This window comes from Panulirus ornatus, chromosome 32 (genome assembly GCF_036320965.1).
Source record: "Panulirus ornatus isolate Po-2019 chromosome 32, ASM3632096v1, whole genome shotgun sequence".
In the NCBI taxonomy this organism is placed as follows: domain Eukaryota; kingdom Metazoa; phylum Arthropoda; class Malacostraca; order Decapoda; family Palinuridae; genus Panulirus; species Panulirus ornatus.
Genome location: NC_092255.1, coordinates 14,094,747 through 14,113,118, shown reverse-complemented (window position 1 = coordinate 14,113,118; position 18,372 = coordinate 14,094,747). Strand labels below are relative to the sequence as shown.

The following is an 18,372-nucleotide window of genomic DNA, read 5'->3' as shown; positions in this document are numbered from 1 at the left end:
TGCTGGAAATGAGATGTTTGAGGACAATGTGTGGTGTGAGGTGGTTTGATCGAGTAAGTAACGTAAGGGTAAGAGAGATGTGTGGAAATAAAAAGAGCGTGGTTGAGAGAGCAGAAGAGGGTGTTTTGAAATGGTTTGGGCACATGGAGAGAATGAGTGAGGAAAGATTGACCAAGAGGATATATGTGTCGGAGGTGGAGGGAACGAGGAGAAGAGGGAGACCAAATTGGAGGTGGAAAGATGGAGTGAAAAGGATTTTGTGTGATCGGGGCCTGAACATGCAGGAGGGTGAAAGGAGGGCAAGGAATAGAGTGAATTGGAGCGATGTGGTATACAGGGGTTGACGTGCTGTCAGTGGATTGAATCAAGGCATGTGAAGCATCTGGGGTGAACCATGGAAAGCTGTGTAGGTGTGTATATTTGCGTGTGTGGACGTGTGTATGTACATGTGTATGGGGGGGTTGGGCCATTTCTTTCGTCTGTTTCCTTGCGCTACCTCGCAAACGCGGGAGACAGCGACAAAGTATAAAAAAAAAAAAAGATAAAGAAATTTTTACTTTTTCACCTTTCATACTAACTTAATTTGCCAAGTAAGACTCTTTCAGATAAATTTCATTATAAGAAAAAGGGTTTGGATAGAATTTTATCATTAGTATGGATTTTTCTAAAAAATGTAGAAAAATCCATACTAATATAATTCTGTGTGAGAAATACTTAGAAAAACAAATGTATTTGTATGTAGCATTTATGGATCTGGAGAAGGCATATGATAGAGTTGATAGAGATGCTCTGTGGAAGGTATTAAGAATATATGGTGTGGGAGGCAAGTTGTTAGAAGCAGTGAAAAGTTTTTATCGAGGATGTAAGGCATATGTACGTGAAGGAAGAGAGGAAAGTGATTGGTTTTTAGTGAATGTCGGTTTGCGGCAGAGGTGTGTGATGTCTCCATGGTTGTTTGATTTGCTTATGGATGGGGTTGTTAGGGAGGTGAATGCAAGAGTTTTGGAAAGAGGGACAAGTATGGAGTCTGTTGTGGATGAGAGAGCTTGGGAAGTGAGTCAGTTGTTGTTCGCTGATGATACAGCGCTGGTGGCTGATTCGGGTGAGAAACTGCAGAAGCTGGTGAGTGAGTTTGGTAAAGTATGTGAAAAGAAAGCTGAGAGTAAATGTGAAAAAGAGCAAGGTTATTAGGTACAGTAGGGTTGATAGACAAGTTAATTGGGAGGTAAGTTTGAATGGAGAAAAAACTGGAGGAAGTTAAGTATTTTAGATATCTGGGAGTGGATTTGGCAGCGGATGGAACCATGGAAGCGGAAGTGAATCGTAGGGTGGGGGAGGGGGTGAAAGTTCTGGGAGCGTTGAAAAATGGTGGAAGTCATGAGGAACTTTTATCTCTGGAAGCAACAATGTGTATGTTTGAAGGAATTGTAGTTGCAACAATGTTATATGGCTGTGAGGTGGGGGCTATAGATAGGGTTGTGCGAAGGAGGGTGGACGTGTTGGAAATGAGATGTTTGAGGACAATATGTGGTGTGAGGTGGTTTGATTAAGTAATGAAAGGGTAAGAGAGATGTATGGTAATAAAAAGAGTGTGGTTGAGAGAGCAGAAGAGGGTGTTTTGAAATGGTTTGGTCACATGAAGAGAATGAGTGAGGAAAGATTGACCAAGAGGATATATGTGTCAGAGGTGGAGGGAACGAGGAGATGTGGGAGACCAAATTGGAGTTGGAAAGATGGAGTGAAAAAGATTTTTTGTGATCGGGGCCTGAACATGCAGGAGGTGAAAGTCGTGCAAGGAATAGAGTGAATTGGAACTATGTGGTATACCGGGGTCGATGTGCTGTCAATGGATTGAACCAAGGCATGTGAAGCGTCTGGGTAAACCATGAAAAGTTGTGTGGGGCCTGGATGTGGAAAGGGATCTGTGGTTTTGGTGCATTATACATGACAGCTAGAGACTGAGTGTGAATGAATGTGGCCTTTGTTGTCTTTTCCTTGCGCAACCTCATGCGCATGCAGGGGGAGGGGGTTGTCATTTCATATGTGGCGGGATGGCAGTGGGAATGAATAAAGGCAGCAAGTATGAATTATGTACATGTGTATATTTGTATATGTCTGCGTATGTATATATATGAATACGTTGAGATGTATAGGTATGTATATGTGCGTGTGTGAACGTGTATGTATATACACATGCATGTGGGTGGGTTGGGCCATTCTTTCATCTGTTTCCTTGCGCTACCTCGCTGATATAGGAGACAGCAACAAAGTATAATAAAAATGAAATAATTTTTTTATATACGTGTTATTACAGTTTTCCTTCTTTTCACTCCAGAGAAGTATTGTTTAGTGGCCATGAAGAAAGTGAAGAGTTTCTGCATCAAATTATGAATCTTCTAGTAGCCTCTCATTACCGCAACTCCCCTGATGACTTACAAGTGCTTTGTGATGCCCCAGCTCATCATCTCTTTGTGTTACTGCCACCCATTTTCACTGGCATGACAGCATTACCTGCTGTCCTTTCAGTTATACAGGTCTGGAAGCATCATTTGTATAATTGTTTTACATTTTGAGGTGATAACAAGTAGCGGTGATGTGAGAAGGAGATGGAATGAGTATTTTGAAGGTTTGTTGAATGTGTTTGATGATAGAGTGGCAGATATAGGGTGTTTTGGTCGAGGTGGTATGCAAAGTGAGAGGGTTAGGGAAAATGATTTGGTAAAACAGAGAAGAGGTAGTAAAAGCTTTGCGGAAGATGAAAGCCGGCAAGGCAGCAGGTTTGGATGGCATTGCAGTGGAATTTATGAAAAAAGGGGGTGACTGTATTGTTGACTGGTTGGTAAGGTTATTTAATGTATGTATGACTCATGGTGAGGTGCTGAGGATTGGCGGAATGCGTGCATAGTGCCATTGTACAAAGGCAAAGGGGATAAGAGTGAGTGCTCAAATTACAGAGGTATAAGTTTGTTGAGTATTTGTGGAAAATTATATGGGAGGGTATTGATTGAGAGGGTGAAGGCATGTACAGAGCATCAGATTGGGGAAGAGCAGTGCGGTTTCAGAAGTGGTAGAGGATGTGTGGATCAGGTGTTTGCTTTGAAGAATGCATGTGAGAAATACTTAGAAAAACAAATGTATTTGTATGTAGCATTTATGGATCTGGAGAAGGCATATGATAGAGTTGATAGAGATGCTCTGTGGAAGGTATTAAGAATATATGGTGTGGGAGGCAAGTTGTTAGAAGCAGTGAAAAGTTTTTATCGAGGATGTAAGGCATATGTACGTGAAGGAAGAGAGGAAAGTGATTGGTTTTTAGTGAATGTCGGTTTGCGGCAGGGGTGTGTGATGTCTCCATGGTTGTTTGATTTGCTTATGGATGGGGTTGTTAGGGAGGTGAATGCAAGAGTTTTGGAAAGAGGGACAAGTATGGAGTCTGTTGTGGATGAGAGAGCTTGGGAAGTGAGTCAGTTGTTCGTTAATCATACAGCGCTGGTGGCTGATTCGGGTGAGAAACTGCAGAAGCTGGTGAGTGAGTTTGGTAAAGTATGTGAAAAGAAAGCTGAGAGTAAATGTGAAAAAGAGCAAGGTTATTAGGTACAGTAGGGTTGATAGACAAGTTAATTGGGAGGTAGGTTTGAATGGAGAAAAACTGGAGTAAGTGATGTGTTTTAGATATGTGGGAGTGGATTTGGCAGTGGATGGAACTATGGAAGCGGAGGGGCGAAAGTTCTGGGAGCGTTGAAAAATGTGTGGAAGTCGAGAAAGTTATCTTGGAAAGCAAAACTGGGTGTGTTTTAAGGAATAGGAGTTCCAACAATGTTATATGATTGCGAGGCGCGGGCTATAGATTGAGTTGTGCGGAGGAAGGTGGATGTGCTGGAAATGAGATGTTTGAGGACAATATGTGGTGTGAGGTGGTTTGATCGAGTAAGTAATGAAAGGATAAAAGAGGTGTGTGGTAATAAAAAGAGTGTTGTTGAGAGAGCAGAAGAGGATGTTTTGAAATGGTTTGGTCACATGGAGAGAATGAGTGATGAAAGATCGACAAAGAGGATATATATATGTGTCAGAGGTGGAGGGAACGAGGAGAAGTGGGAGACCAAATTGGAGGTGGAAAGATGGAGTGAAAAAGATTTTGAGTGATCGGGGCCTGAACATGCAGGAGGGTGAAAGGCGTGCAAGAAATAGAGTGAAATGGAACGATGTGGTATACCGGGGTCGATGTGCTGTCAATGGATTGAACCAGGGCATGTGAAGCGTCTGGGGTAATCCGTGGAAAGTTTTGTGGGGCCTGGATGTGGAAGGGGAGCTGTGGTTTCAGTGCATTATACATGACAGCTAGAGACTGACTGTGAACGAATGTGGCCTTTGTTGTCTTTTCCTAGCGCTACCTTGCGCACATGTGGGGGGAGGGGGCTGTCATTTCATGTGTGGCGGGGTGGCAGCAGGAATGAATAAGGGCAGACAGTATGAATTATGTACATGTGTATATATGTATATGTCTGAGTGTGTATATATATATATATGTATACGTTGAGATGTATAGGTATGTATATGTGTGTGTGTGTGTGTGGACTTGTATGTATATACATGTGTATGTGGGTCGGTTGGGCTATTCGTTCGTCTGTTTCCTTGTGCTACCTTGCTAATGTGGTAGACAGAGACAAAGTATAATAAAAGTAAAAAGAAATATGATATTTTCTAAAAAAGTCGAGAATGACAGTGTTGTGATAGATTATGAAAATGAGAGCCCACTTTACCCCTACACCATTTGGAACAGATCCTCAAACCTGCAGGAACCCCATAAAGGGATCTTAGGTACATATCTGATAATGAACTAACTGTATATTGCAATGTGTAATCAGGAATACTGTATGCTGTAAGATACTCACCTGTATAAGCAAATATATACAAGGAAACACACGAAAGAATGGCCCAACCCACCCACATACACATGTATATACATAAATGCCCACACACGTGCATATACATACCTATACATTTCACTGTATACATACATATACATACACAGACATATACATATATACACATGTACATATTCATACTTGTTACCTTCATCCATTCCTGTTGCCACCCCATCACACATGAAATAGCACCCCCCTCCCCCCGCCCACATGCGAGCTAATACTAAGAAAAGACAAAAAAGGCCACAGTTATTCACGCTCAGTCTCTATCTCTCATGTTTAATGTACTGAAACCACAGCTCCCTTTCCACATCCAGGCCCCACAAAACTTTCTGTGGTTTACCCCAGATGCTTTACATGCCCTGGTTCAATCCATTGACAGCATGTTAACCCTGGTTTACCACATCGTTCCAATTCACTCTATTACTTGCATGCCTTTCACCCTCCTGTATGTTCAGGCCCCGATCGCTCAGAATCTTTTTCACTCCGTCCTTGCACCTCCAATTTGGTCTCCCACTTCTCCTCGTTCCCTCCACCTCTGACACATATCCTCTTTGTCAATCTTTCCTTGCTCATTCTCTCCATGTGACCAAACCATTTCGATACACCCTCTTCTGCTCTCTCAACCACACTCTTTTTATTACCACACACCTCTTTTATCCTTTCATTACTTACTCAATCAAACCACCTCACACCACATATTTAACTCAAACATGTCATTTCCAACACATCCACCCTCCTCCACACAACTCTATCTGTAGCCCATGCCTCGCAGCCATATAACATTGTTGGAACCACTATTCCTTCAAACACACCCATTTTTGCTCTCTCAGATAACATTCTTGCCTTCCACACATTCTTCAATGCTCTCAGAACCTTTACCCCCTTTCCCACCTTGTGACTCCCTTCTGCTTTCATGGTTCCATCCGCTGCTAAATCCACTCCCAGATATCTAAAACACTTCACTTCTTTCAGTTTTTCTCCATTCAAACTCACCTCCCAATTGGCTTGTCCCTCAACCCTACTGAACCTAATAACCTTGCTCTTATTCACATTTACTCTCAGCTTTCTTCTTTCACACACTTTACCAAACTCAGTCACCAGTTCTGCAGTTTCTCACCCGAATCAGCCACCAGCGCTGTATCATCAGCGAACAACAACTGACTCACTTCCCAAGCCCTCTCATCCACAACAGACTGCATACTTGCCCCTCTCCAAAACTCTTGCATTCACATCCCTAACAACCCCATCTATAAACAAATTAAACAACTATGGAGACCTCATGCACCCCTACCACAAACCACCATTCACTGAGAACCAATCTCTTCCTACTCGTACACATGCCTTACATCATCGATAAAAACTTTTCACTGCTTCTAGCAACTGACCTCCCACACCATATACTCTTAATACTTTCCACAGAGCATCTCTATCAACTATATCATATACCTTCTCCAGATCCACAAATGCTACATACAAATCCATCTGTTTTTCTAAGTATTTCTCATATATTCTTCAAAGCAAACACCACTTTTGAAAGTACACTGCTCTTCCCCAATCTGATGCTCTGTACATGCCTTCACCCTCTCAATCAATACCCTCCCATAAAATTTCCCAGGAACACTCAACAAACTCATACCTCTGTAATTTGAGTACTCACCTTTATCCCCTTTGCCTTTGTACAATGGCACTATGCATGCATTCTGCCAATCCTCAGGCACTTCACCGTGAACCATACATACAGTGAATATTCTCACCATCCAGTCAACAACATAAAATTAAAACAAGATGAGAAGGAGGAAGAGAAAGGTAATATGTCTGATGAGAGGAAGCTGAATGATCTGACTCTGATTGAAGGTAATCCCAAGGGGAAATGGTAAAGAATCATTTAGGAATGTCCAAGGAGTAAAGACTGATGTTAGTCTGATGGAGAGCAAAGGAAGGGGTGGCATCAAGTAAGACCAACATTTCCATTCTTACTACCTCCAAACACAAAATGTTTTTATCTAATTTTTTGTCTTTTATTTATCATCTTCATCAGAAATATCCATAGTCCATATAAGTTGCCTTACAACTCTAAGACACTTTTGAACATCCTGACACATGCCCATAACCTAACAAGAACCAACCAGAGAGGGTTATGAAGAACCCTTTGGAATTATTATGCGTTATGCTTAGTATGGAAATTTATCTTGGAGTGGAAGGAGGTTTACCTCCTCTGTATAGGCCACATGACATGTTGTGAGTGTTAGACTTATATTGAAGAGGCTTCCTAGGATTTTTACCTTCCTTATTAAATGCATAAAACTTGATCAGAAAACATTTCATTTATCATGTGAAACATTTATTTATTTATATATCATACTTAATTGCCGTTTACCATGTTAACGAGGTAGCACAAGGAAACAAACAAAAGAATGGCCCAACCCACCCACATACACATGTATATGCATAAATGCCCACACATGCACATATACATGCCTATACATTTCAACATATACAAACATATACATACACATACATATATACACATGTACATATTCATATTTGTTGCCTTCATCCATTCCTGTCGCCACCCCACCTTACATGAAATGGCAGTGGTACCCCCTCCCCATACTAGAAAAAGACAAAAAGTCCACATTCGTTCACACTCAGTCTCTGGCTATCATGTGTAATGCACCAAAACCACAGCTTCCTTTCCACATCCAGGCCCCACAAAACCTTCCATGGTTTACCCCAGTCTGTTGACAGCACTTCGACCCTGGTATACCTTATTGTTCCAGTTCAGTCTATTCCTTGCACTCCTTTCACCCTCCTGTATGTTCAGGCCCCGATCCCTCAAAATCTCTTTTGTTCCATCCTTCCACCTCCAGTTTGGTCTCCCGCTTCTCCTCGTTCCCTCTACCTCTGACACACACATCCTCTTTGTCAATCTTTCCTCGCTCATTCTCTCCATGTGGCCAAACCATTTCAACACACCCTCTTCTGCTCTCTCAACCACACTCTTTGTATTACCACTCTTACCCTTTCATTACTTATTCGATCAAACTACCTCACACCACATATTGCCCTCAAACATCTCATTTCCAACACATCCACCCTCCGCTGCACAACCCTATCTATAGCATATGCCTCGCAACCATATAACATTGTTGGAACCACTATTCCTTCAAACATATCCATTTTTGCTCCGAGATAATGTTCTTGCCTTCCACACATTTTTCACCACTCCCAGAACCTTTGCCCCCTCCCCCACCCTGTGACTCATTTCCACTTTTATGGTTCCATCTGTTGCCAAATCTACTCCCAGATATCTAAAACACTTCCCTTCCTCCAGTTTTTCTCAATTCAAACTCACCTCCCAATTAACTTGTCCCTCAACCCTACTGAACCTAATAACCTTGCTCTTATTCACCTTTACTCTCAGTTTTCTTCTTTCACACACTTTACCAAACTCAGTCACCAACTTCTGCAGTTTCACACCTGAATCAGCCACCAGCTATGTATCATCAGCGAACAAGTGACTCACTTCCCAGGCCCTCTCATCCAGAACAGACTGTATACATGCCTCTTTCTCCAAAACTCTTGCATACACCTCCCTAAGAACCCCATCCATAAACAAATTAAACAACCATTTAGACATCATGCACCCCTGCCACAAACCAACACTCACTGGGAACCAGTCTCTTTCCTCTCTTCCTAGTCGTACACATCCTTGTTAAAAAATTTTCCCTGCTTCTAGCAACTTACCTCCAGCACCATATACTCTTAATACCTTCCACAAAGCATATCTATCCACCCTATCATATGCCTTCTCCAGATCCATAAGTGCTACATACAAATCCATCTGTTTTTCTAAGTATTTCTCACATTCTTCAAAGCAAACACCTGATCCACACATCCTCTACCACTTCTGAAACCACACTGCTCTTCCCCAATCTGATGCTCTGTACATGTCTTCGCCCTCTCAATCAATATCCTCCCATATAATTTCATAGGAATACTCAACAGATGTATACATCTGTAACTTGAACACACTTTTATCCCCTTTGCCTTTATACAGTGGCACTATGCATGCATTCCTCCAATCTTCAGGCACTTCTCCATGAACCATGCATACATTGAATATTCTCACCAACCAGTCAGTAACACAGTCGTCCCCTTTTTTGATAAATTCCTGTGCAATACCATCCAAACCCTCCGCCTTGCTGGCTTTCATCTTCCGCAAAGCTTTCACTACCTCTTCTGTGTCCCTCAAACTATTCTCCCTAACCCTCTCACTTCGCACACCACCTTGACCAAAACATTCAATATCTGCCACCATATCATCAAACACATTCAACAAACCTTCAAAATACTCACTCCATCTTCTCACTTCACCAGCACTTGTGATTACCTCCCCTTTACCGATGTTCCCATTTGTTCTCTTGTCTTACTTGTGTGAAACATATATCCATGAATAAGAAAGGTTTTCTTAGTGCAGAGCTTTGATTCCAAAAGTTGTAATTTAACTTTTTTTAATTACTACCTATTTCACTATAGGATCTGTCATATGTAAACTTTTTTCATACATGTTTTTCTTTTTCTGTGTTAATGAGTTAGTGTCAGGAATGGATGGGGAAGTGTTGAAGTATTGTTGTATTTGTTGTATTGATATATTCTCAAGAAGGGGTTTTACACCATCAGAAACCTACTGTCCCTTAGATCCAAAAGAAAATTTTTGAGTTTCCTGACAGCTTTAGCTGTCCGTTAGTAAATAGTCATGATCAAACTGATATTATTGCATTTTCCAGGTGTGCATGGAGGGAGGGATCCCAGCATCAGTGTCACATGCTTGCAAGAGCCGTGGTGAACGTCCATCAGGTGACTTGGTACCCTGGTCTCTGACCTCCCAGTTCTTAGATACTCGTCTCTCAGAATTAACAGGGGCCAGGATTGTAAGAGTAGCGACACATCCTGATTATCAGGTAATATTATTTGTTGTATATTTGTCATTACTCTGTGAGGAACTATAGAAAGTCCTTTTTTGAACAATAGCTAATTGTTGAGGAACATCACATCAAGCAGCTGTGTGTTTGATTGGCATAATAAACATTTAACTCTACAGCCATCATTCATGGTTTTATGGCTTTTAAAGAGTTCAGTAAGTGAAGAAGTGATTGAGTTGAGATCTCTCTTACTCATTCTGTATTCTTGTAATATTAAAGATATTCTTGCAGGAATATGAAAATTAAAAAAGGAATCCCTTATCTATTTTTTTTGCCATGGTGGAGTGTTGAAATTTGCATTTGGCATGCAATTTGAAACTGACACAGAAATCTTGTTGAAGTACGGATTTGGCAAATCCCTAATGAGAGAGAGAAGAAAGTGTACTAAACTGTTTTATAGATGTGGAGGGAGAAAGACTGAAAGAGGTGACAAAATTTAAGTATTTAGGAGCTATTTTGGGTAAGTTTGGTGATGTGGTTGGAGATAGAAAGAGCAGTATTGGGTAGAAGAGTCAGTCACTGGGTCTCTTAAGAAAATAATGAAGAGTAGAGGTGTAACTATGAAAATTAAGAGAGGATTAAGGGACAACATATTCCTCCTGACCCTAACCCATGCAGCTGAAAGGTGAATAAAGGTCACGAATCCAGGCTGTGGAAATGAGCTGCTTGAAAGGAGCCTGTGGTGATTAGGTGAATTGTGGAAAGAAATGAGGGAGTGTATGAGAGGTCTGATATTTCAGGGAATGCAAACTGAATGAATTGTGGAGCAGTGGAGTTGATGAGACGTAATGCTATGAGGCCATTTGAGCTTGTGGATAAAATGCAAGACATGGAGTTTACTGGGAGAGTGTATGATTAAAGGTGATGGTGTGAGAGGAAGATCAGCTGTCACATGGGGAAATAGAGTGGAAGATTACTGAAGGGAGAGAAATGCTGGAAGAATGCATAAAATGTTGTATATGAAGGAGGCATGTAAGGACAGGAATAAATTGAGATTTTTGCCATGGATAGCCTCTTGATGGAAGTTCCGGAAGGAACGGACATCAAAGATAGAGATATATAGATATATGGATAGATAAAGTTTGTCACAGTTGATGTATGGTGCAGCTGTGACCAGTTTTGAAATTTGATTTATATAACAGTTTAATGTTAATGATTACATATGTAAAGGCAAGGTAGACATCATAAACATAGGTGAGGCTAAATCCAGCAAGGAAGTTGAACTGCTTGTAATTGTTCTGTAGAGATGTATGCTAGGAGAGACAAAGATATAGCAGACAGATGAGGGGAAGGATGAACCTATGTGGTGAGAAAAACTGTAGAATTCCAAGAGTTGCTGGTAAACATTGGGTCTTCTAGATAACATTCTGAGGAAAGTAATGACTGACAAAGTCTGCCAATTAGCTTTGATAACATACCTGATGAACTAGAAAGTTTTTGAAGAGAACAGTGGTGAAACAATTAAGCTGGCATAGGAAGTAGCAGAGTTAGCCTTAGGATTGCTGAAAATGTCTCTTACTTGTTGAATTCATTGATACCAGAATAGATTGGATAAAGTTAGATTGACACTTTGACACATGGGTGAAAAGATTGAGAATCAAGTACCTGCAGACATGTATCACAGTTTGATGGAAATCTTGAAGGCCAGAGGCATTTGCTGTGCTGTCAAGAGTGAATCTGATCTCCATGTACTGTTAGGTGACTCAAGATTGAAAACTTGATCTCGAGCTCTACCTAGAGAAGGCAGTTACATAATACTCTTGACAATAAATAATACTATACTAGAAATGTCACCATTCATGAATGAGTGTAGTGTTTCACAAAGGTATCTTTTTTAAAGGGGAAGTAAATGTTTATAGTTGTGTTACTGGAGTGATAGTTTTCATACATGGTGCTTTGACAAGAAAATAGTGAAATTGGAAAAAATGTAGCTTAGACATTGAAGCTTATTGATACTGTGGTTAAATTGATGAGAACTACTATTGACGTTTGTGTAAATAAATTATACATTTCCCTTTTCCATAGCCAGAGGTTGAACCATTATGTGACATTCATTTTTTCATTTCATTTCAAGCTAGAAGTTTCAGTTTTCTAAATTATTTCTTACATTTTTCATATGAATATATATGTATATGTGTGTGTGTGTGTATGTATGTGTATGTATATATATATGTATATATTTTTTTTTTTTTTTTTGCTTTGTCGCTGTCTCCCGCGTTTGCGAGGTAGCGCAAGGAAACAGACGAAAGAAATGGCCCAACCCACCCCCATACACATTTATATACATACACGTCCACACACGCAAATATACATACCTACACAGCTTTCCATGGATTACCCCAGACGCTTCACATGCCCTGATTCAATCCACTGACAGCACGTCAACCCCAGTATGCCACATCGATCCAATTCACTCTATTCCTTGCCCTCCTTTCACCCTCCTGCATGGTCAGGCCCCGATCACACAAAATCTTTTTCACTCCATCCCTCCACCTCCAATTTGGTCTCCCACTTCTCCTCGTTCCCTCCACCTCCGACACATATATCCTCTTGGTCAATCTTTCCTCACTCATTCTCTCCATGTGCCCAAACCATTTCAAAACACCCTCTTCTGCTCTCTCAACCACGCTCTTTTATTTCCACACATCTCTCTTACCCTTACCTTACTTACTCGATCAAATCACCTCACACCACACACTGTCCTCAAACATCTCATTTCCAGCACATTCACCCTCCTGCGCACAACTCTATCCATAGCCCACGCCTCGCAACCATACAACATTGTTGGAACTACTATTCCTTCAAACATACCTATTTTTACTTTCCGAGATAATGTTCTTGACTTCCACACATTCTTCAAGGCTCCCAGGATTTTCGCCCCCTCCCCCACCCTATGATTCACTTCCGCTTCCATGGTTCCATCCGCTGCCAGATCCACTCCCAGATATCTAAAACACTTTACTTCCTCCAGTTTTTCTCCATTCAAACTTACCTCCCAATTGAATTGACCCTCAACCCTACTGTACCTAATAACCTTGCTCTTATTCACATTTACTCTTAACTTTCTTCTTTCACACACTTCACCAAACTCAGTCACCAGCTTCTGCAGTTTCTCACATGAATCAGCCACCAGCACTGTATCATCAGCGAACAACAACTGACTCACTTCCCAAGCTCTCTCATCCACAACAGACTTCATACTTGCCCCTCTTTCCAAAACTCTTGCATTCACCTCCCTAACAACCCCATCCATAAACATCCATATATATTATCCCTGGGGATAGGGGTGAAAGAATACTTCCCACGCATTCCTCGCGTGTCGTAGAAGGCGACTAGAGGGGACGGGAGCGGGGGGCCAGAAATCCTCCCCTCCTTGTATTTTTTTAACTTTCTAAAATGGGAAACAGAAGAAGGAGTTACGCGGGGAGTGCTCATCCTCCTCGAAGGCTCAGACTGGTGTGTCTAAATGTGTGTGGATGTAACCAAGATGTGAAAAAAGGAGAGATAGGTAGTATGTTTGAGGAAAGGAACCTGGATGTTTTGGCTCTGAGTGAAACGAAGCTCAAGGGTAAAGGGAAAGAGTGGTTTGGGAATGTCTTGGGAGTAAAGTCAGGAGTTAGTGAGAGGACAAGAGCAAGGGAAGGAGCGGCAGTACTCCTGAAACAGGAGTTGTGGGAGTATGTGATAGAATGTAAGAAAGTAAATTCTCAGTTAATATGGATAAAACTGAAAGTTGATGGAGAGAGATGGGTGATTATTGGTGCATATGCACCTGGGCATGAGAAGAAAGATCATGAGAGGCAAGTGTTTTGGGAGCAGCTGAATGAGTGTGTTAGTGGTTTTGATGCACGAGACCGGGTTATAGTGATGGGTGATTTGAATGCAAAGGTGAGTAATGTGGCAGTTGAGGGAATAATTGGTATACATGGGGTGTTCAGTGTTGTAAATGGAAATGGTGAAGAGCTTGTAGATTTATGTGCTGAAAAAGGACTGGTGATTGGGAATACCTGGTTTAAAAAGCGAGATATACATAAGTATACGTATGTAAGTATGAGAGATGGCCAGAGAGCGTTATTGGATTATGTGTTAATTGACAGGCGCGCGAGAGAGACTTTTGGATGTTAATGTGCTGAGAGGTGCAACTGGAGGGATGTCTGATCATTATCTTGTGGAGGCTAAGGTGAAGATTTGTATGGGTTTTCAGAAAAGAAGAGTGAATGTTGGGGTGAAGAGGGTGGAGAGTAAGTGAGCTTGGGAAGGAGACTTGTGTGAGGAAGTACCAGGAGAGACTGAGTACAGAATGGAAAAAGGTGAGAACAATGGAAGTAAGGGGAGTGGGGGAGGAATGGGATGTATTTAGGGAATCAGTGATGGATTGCGCAAAAGATGCTTGTGGCATGAGAAGAGTGGGAGGTGGGTTGATTAGAAAGGGTAGTGAGTGGTGGAATGAAGAAGTAAGATTATTAGTGAAAGAGAAGAGAGAGGCATTTGGACGATTTTTGCAGGGAAAAAATGCAATTGAGTGGGAGATGTATAAAAGAAAGAGACAGGAGGTCAAGAGAAAGGTGCAAGAGGTGAAAAAGAGGGCAAATGAGAGTTGGGGTGAGAGAATATCATTAAATTTTAGGGAGAATAAAAAGATGTTCTGGAAGGAGGTAAATAAAGTGCGTAAGACAATGGAGCAAATGGGAACTTCAGTGAAGGGCGCAAATGGGGAGGTGATAACAAGTAGTGGTGATGTGAGAAGGAGATGGAGTGAGTATTTTGAAGGTTTGTTGAATGTGTTTGATGATAGAGTGGCAGATATAGGGTGTTTTGGTCGAGGTGGTGTGCAAAGTGAGAGGGTTAGGGAAAATGATTTGGTAAACAGAGAAGAGGTAGTGAAAGCTTTGCGGAAGATGAAAGCCGGCAAGGCAGCAGGTTTGGATGGTATTGCAGTGGAATTTATTAAAAAAGGGGGTGACTGTATTATTGACTGGTTGGTAAGGTTATTTAATGTATGTATGACTCATGGTGAGGTGTGGTTTCAGAAGTGGTAGAGGATGTGTGGATCAGGTGTTTGCTTTGAAGAATGTATGTGAGAAATACTTAGAAAAGCAAATGGATTTGTATGTAGCATTTATGGATCTGAAGAAGGCATATGATAGAGTTGATAGAGGTGCTCTGTGGAAGGTATTAAGAATATATGGTATGGGAGGCAAGTTGTTAGAAGCAGTGAAAAGTTTTTATCGAGGATGTAAGGCATGTGTACGTGTAGGAAGAGAGGAAAGTGATTGGTTCTCAGTGAATGTAGGTTTGCGGCAGGGGTGTGTGATGTCTCCATGGTTGTTTAATTTGTTTATGGATGGGGTTGTTAGGGAGGTGAATGCAAGAGTTTTGGAAAGAGGGGCAAGTATGAAGTCTGTTGTGGATGAGAGAGCTTGGGAAGTGAGTCAGTAGTTGATCGCTGATGATACAGCACTGGTGGCTGATTCATGTGAGAAACTGCAGAAGCTGGTGACTGAGTTTGGTAAAGTGTGTGAAAGAAGAAAGTTAAGTGTAAATGTGAATAAGAGCAAGGTTATTAGGTACAGTAGGGTTGAGGGTCAAGTCAATTGGGAGGTAAGTTTGAATGGAGAAAAACTGGAGGAAGTAAAGTGTTTTAGATATCTGGGAGTGGATCTGGCAGCGGATGGAACCATGGAAGCGGAAGTGGATCATAGGGTGGGGGAGGGGGCGAAAATTCTGGGAGCCTTGAAGAATGTGTGGAAGTTGAGAACATTATCTCGGAAAGCAAAAATGGGTATGTTTGAAGGAATAGTGGTTCCAACAATGTTGTATGGTTGCGAGGCGTGGGCTATGGATAGAGTTGTGCGCAGGAGGGTGGATGTGCTGGAAATGAGATGTTTGAGGACAATGTGTGGTGTGAGGTGGTTTGATAGAGTAAGTAAGGTAAGGGTAAGAGAGATGTGTGGAAATAAAAAGAGCTTGGTTGAGAGAGCAGAAGAGGGTGTTTTGAAATGGTTTGGGCACATGGAGAGAATGAGTGAGGAAAGGTTGACCAAGAGGATATATGTGTGGAGATGGAGGGAACGAGGAGAAGTGGGAGACCAAATTGGAGGTGGAAAGATGGAGTGAAAAAGATTTTGAGTGATCAGGGCCTGAACATGCAGGAGGGTGAAAGGAGGGCAAGGAATAGAGTGAATTGGATCGATGTGGTATACCGGGGTCGACGTGCTGTCAGTGGATTGAATCAGGGCATGTGAAGCGTCTGGGGTAAACCATGGAAAGCTGTGTAGGTATGTATATTTGCGTGTGTGGACGTATGTATATACATGTGTATGGGGGTGGGTTGGGCCATTTCTTTCATCTGTTTCCTTGCGCTACCTCGCAAGCGCGGGAGACAGCGAAAAAAAAAAAATCTTTACTTTTGTTCATTTCTCAAATACTTGTTCAGTAATGTGTCTGATAACTTTTTGCAGTACCCTTAAAGCTTTGGCCAACACTCAGAATTTAGGACAAAAAAAGAGGTCTTAAGGTTTTCAGCTTTCCATTGTGAAATGAAAATATATATATATATGTACAAGCCAGGGGTTGGTAAGAGGACAAGAGTTAAGGAAGGAATAGCACTACTCCTGAAGCAGGAGTTGTGGGAGTGTGTGATAGAGTGCTAGAAAGTAAATTCTAGATTGATGTGGGTAATACTGAAAGTGGGTGGAGAGAGATGGGTGATTATTGGTGTTTGTGCACCTGGTCATGAGAAGAAAGATCATGAGAGGTAAGTGTTTTGGGAGCAGCTGAGTGAGTTTGTCAGCAGCTTTGATGCACAGTACTGCGTATTAGTGATGGGTGATTTAAATGCAAAGGGGAGTAATGTGGCAGTTGAGGGTAAAGTTGGTGTTCATGAGGTATTCAGTGGTGTAAATGGAAATGGTGAAGAACTTGTGGATTCGTGTGCTGGAAAAAGAGTGGTGATTGGGAATACCTGGTTTGATAAGATATACATAAATGTACACATGTGAGTAGGACAAATGGTCAAAGGGCATTATTTTATTACATGTTAATTGATAGTTATGTAAAAGAGAGACTTTAGGATGATAATGTGCTCAGAGGGGCAGTGGGTGGGATATCTGATCACTATCTTGTGGAGGTGAAGGTGAAGATTTGTAGAGGTTTTCAAAAAAGAAGAGAAAATTTTGGGAGAAGAGAGTGGTGAGAGTTAGTGAGCTTGGGAAGGAGACTTGTGTCAGGAAGTACCAGGTTTGTGTCAGGAAGTACCAGGAGAGATTGAGAGTAGAATGGCTAAAGGTGAGGGGAGTGGGTGAGGAATGGGATGTATTTAGGCATGTACAAAGATGCATGTGGCATGAGAAAGGTGGGAGGTGGGCATATTAGAAAGGGTAGTGAATGGTGGGATGAAGAGGTAAACTTGTTAGTGAAAGAGAAAATAGAGGCATTTGGATGATACTTACAAGGAAGGAGTGCAAATGTCTGAGAGATGTATGTATGTAAGTAATCAACAGGAGATCAAGAGGAAGGTGCAAGGGACGAAAAAGAGGGCAAATGAGAGTTGGGATGAGAGAGTATCATTAAACTTCAGGGAGAATAAAAAGATGTTTTGGAAGGAGGTAAATAACGTGCGTAAGAAAACACATGGGAACATCGGTGAAGGGGGGGGAAGTGATAACAGTTAGTGATGAAGTGAGAATGAGATGGAGTGAGTAATTTGAAGGCTTGTTGAATGCATTTGATTATAGAGTGGCAGATGTAGGGTGTTTTGGTTGAGGTGGTGTGTGAAGTGAGAGAGTCAGGGAGAATGGTTTAGCAAAGAGAGAAGAGGTAATGAATTCTTTGAGGAAGATGAAATCTGGCAAGGCAACGGGTTTGGATGGTATTGCAGTTGAATTTATTATGAAAAGGGGTGATTGTGTTGTCAATTGGTGGGTAAGGATATTCAGTGTATGTATGGATCATGGTGAAGTGCCTGAGGATTGGTGGAATGCATGCATAGTATTATTGTACAAAGGCAAAGGGGATAAAGGTGAGTTTTTAAACTGCAGAGGCATAAGTTTGTTGAGTATTCCTGGGAAATTGGGTGGGAGGGTATTGATTGAGAGGGTAAAGGCATGTTCAGAGCTTCAGACTATGGAGGAGCAGTGTTTTTTCCGAAGTGGTAGAGAATGTGTAGATCAGGTGTTTGCTATGAAGAATGTGTGTGAGAAATACTTAGAAAAACAGATGGATTTGTATGTAGCATTTATGGACCTGGAGAGGGCATATGATAGGGTTGATAGAGATGCTTTGTGGAAAGTCTTAAGATTATATGGTGTGGGAGGTAAGTTGCTAGAAGCTGTGAAGAGTTTTTATCAAGGATGAAAGGCATGTATCCGAGTTGGAAGAGAAAAGAGTAATTGGTTCCCAGTGAAGGTCGTTCTGCGGCAGGGGTGTGTGATGTTTCCATGGTTGTTTAATTTGTTTAT

At 41.6% G+C, this 18,372-nt stretch overlaps 1 protein-coding gene across 1 annotated transcript in view; it reads left to right on the top strand.

Annotated features, from left to right (window-relative positions):
* Positions 1-18,372, top strand: part of LOC139759055 (RNA cytidine acetyltransferase-like) — a 175,190-nt gene that overhangs the window by 83,259 nt on the left and 73,559 nt on the right. The window contains exon 12 of the mRNA XM_071680969.1: positions 9,719-9,892. Within this exon, the coding sequence (XP_071537070.1) occupies positions 9,719-9,892 (174 nt within the window). The remainder of the gene's footprint in view (positions 1-9,718; positions 9,893-18,372) is intronic.